We start from the raw sequence: 1467 nt of genomic DNA on the forward strand, positions 1-1467 counted from the left end.
AATCACAGCTAAATATGTATGTGAGTTTATGTGATTGTCTTATTTTGCCCAAAGAAGTCTGCGAAGATGACTTCTTCGATATGCTAGAAAACTGTTGCCATAACTTTATTAACTGGCATCTCCGACTTAGAGGTGGGTTCGTATGAGAGATGCCGTTTTTAAATCGATTTAACCGAAGATCGATTAATTGAGCCCTTCCGATTCGATTTTTTGTCGATTCGATCCGTCAATTGTAAAAGTAAAAGTAATTCGAAGATAAGAATTTGATTTTTTCTCAATTGATGCATTTTGATTTACGGTTTACCTCAAATCTATAAACTTTTAAAGAAATTTGAATTGGAGGCTGGTAAAAAAAAAATAATGGCAAAGACAAAAGAAGTCAAGTACCTGCCTCAATTTCTCCTCCGACTAAAAGGCTTCTCAGGGAAGCCTCTTGGAAAATTATGGCTAATACTACAACAAAAACTCCAAAAATTGGAATTCAATACTTTATAGAAGTTTTCATAAAAATTTTACACTCCTAATTATCTTTTTTGTTTTATTCTTCTTTTTATTTATTTTATTTTATTTATCTTTTTTATTTTTTTTTATATTATGTATGTATTTTATTTTATTTTTTTTTATTTTATTTTATTTTATTTGATTTTATTTTATTTATTTTTATTTTATTTATTTTATTTTATTGAATTGTTTTCTTTTTGTTTATTTTTTTATTTTTCTTTTAGTTTTTTTTAATTTCTCAACAAATTTATAAAAATCAATTAAATTACTTTCTCTTTCCAGCTGGACTTGCAGCTGCAAGACGAGGCCGGTGGTGACATTTCAAGTTTCATAACGAACGGCGAATGGGATCTGCTAGGTATGGCAGCGGTGACTTGAAAATAAAAGAAAGGCATTTCATAAAAAGTTTTCTAGCAAATTTAAATACGCAAATTCTAAAAATATTTAACTAATAACATACTAACTAACTCACAGCTTATAAATCGAAAAATGGTTATAATTTATTCTTTTGCTTTAACATATTTTTTGCTCATAATATTTAAATAAATTGTGTATTAATAACAAGGCCTCACCAAAAAAAAAACAACAACAACAAAACAGCCAACAAAAGTTCACTAGCAATTACTTATAAACATTTATATACATATATATACATACATACATATATTCATTATATACATACATATGTATTTTAAACTAATATCTTACTGCTGCTATCTAATGCGCCCACTTTCTCTTTCTCTCTTTCCCTCTCTCCAAAACAAAAAAAAAAAACACAACTACTAATAATTAAAAACAATCCTCTCTTTCTCTTTGCATTCTCACCGTCGAACGTATTTCACGTCCATTCTCTTTGCAGGCGTGCCCGGTAAACGAAATGAAATCTACTATAATTGCTGCCCAGAACCTTATATTGACATAACGTTCGCCATTTTAATACGACGGAAAACTTTGTACTATTTTTTT

The 1467-nt window shown here is 28.4% G+C and overlaps 1 protein-coding gene across 1 annotated transcript; it reads left to right on the top strand.

Annotated features, from left to right (window-relative positions):
- Positions 1–783: 783 nt before the first annotated feature.
- On the top strand, positions 784–1464 carry LOC118732739 (CHRNA7-FAM7A fusion protein-like; the record flags this gene model as incomplete). The annotated part of the gene is made up of 2 exons (XM_036461854.1): positions 784–859; positions 1361–1464. Coding segments are annotated over 2 exons (180 nt in total), but the record flags the coding sequence as incomplete, so codon positions are not given.
- Positions 1465–1467: the final 3 nt, after the last annotated feature.

This window comes from Rhagoletis pomonella, unplaced genomic scaffold, assembly GCF_013731165.1.
Source record: "Rhagoletis pomonella isolate Grant_MI unplaced genomic scaffold, Rhpom_1.0 Rhpom_scaffold_26578, whole genome shotgun sequence".
NCBI lineage: Eukaryota > Metazoa > Arthropoda > Insecta > Diptera > Tephritidae > Rhagoletis > Rhagoletis pomonella.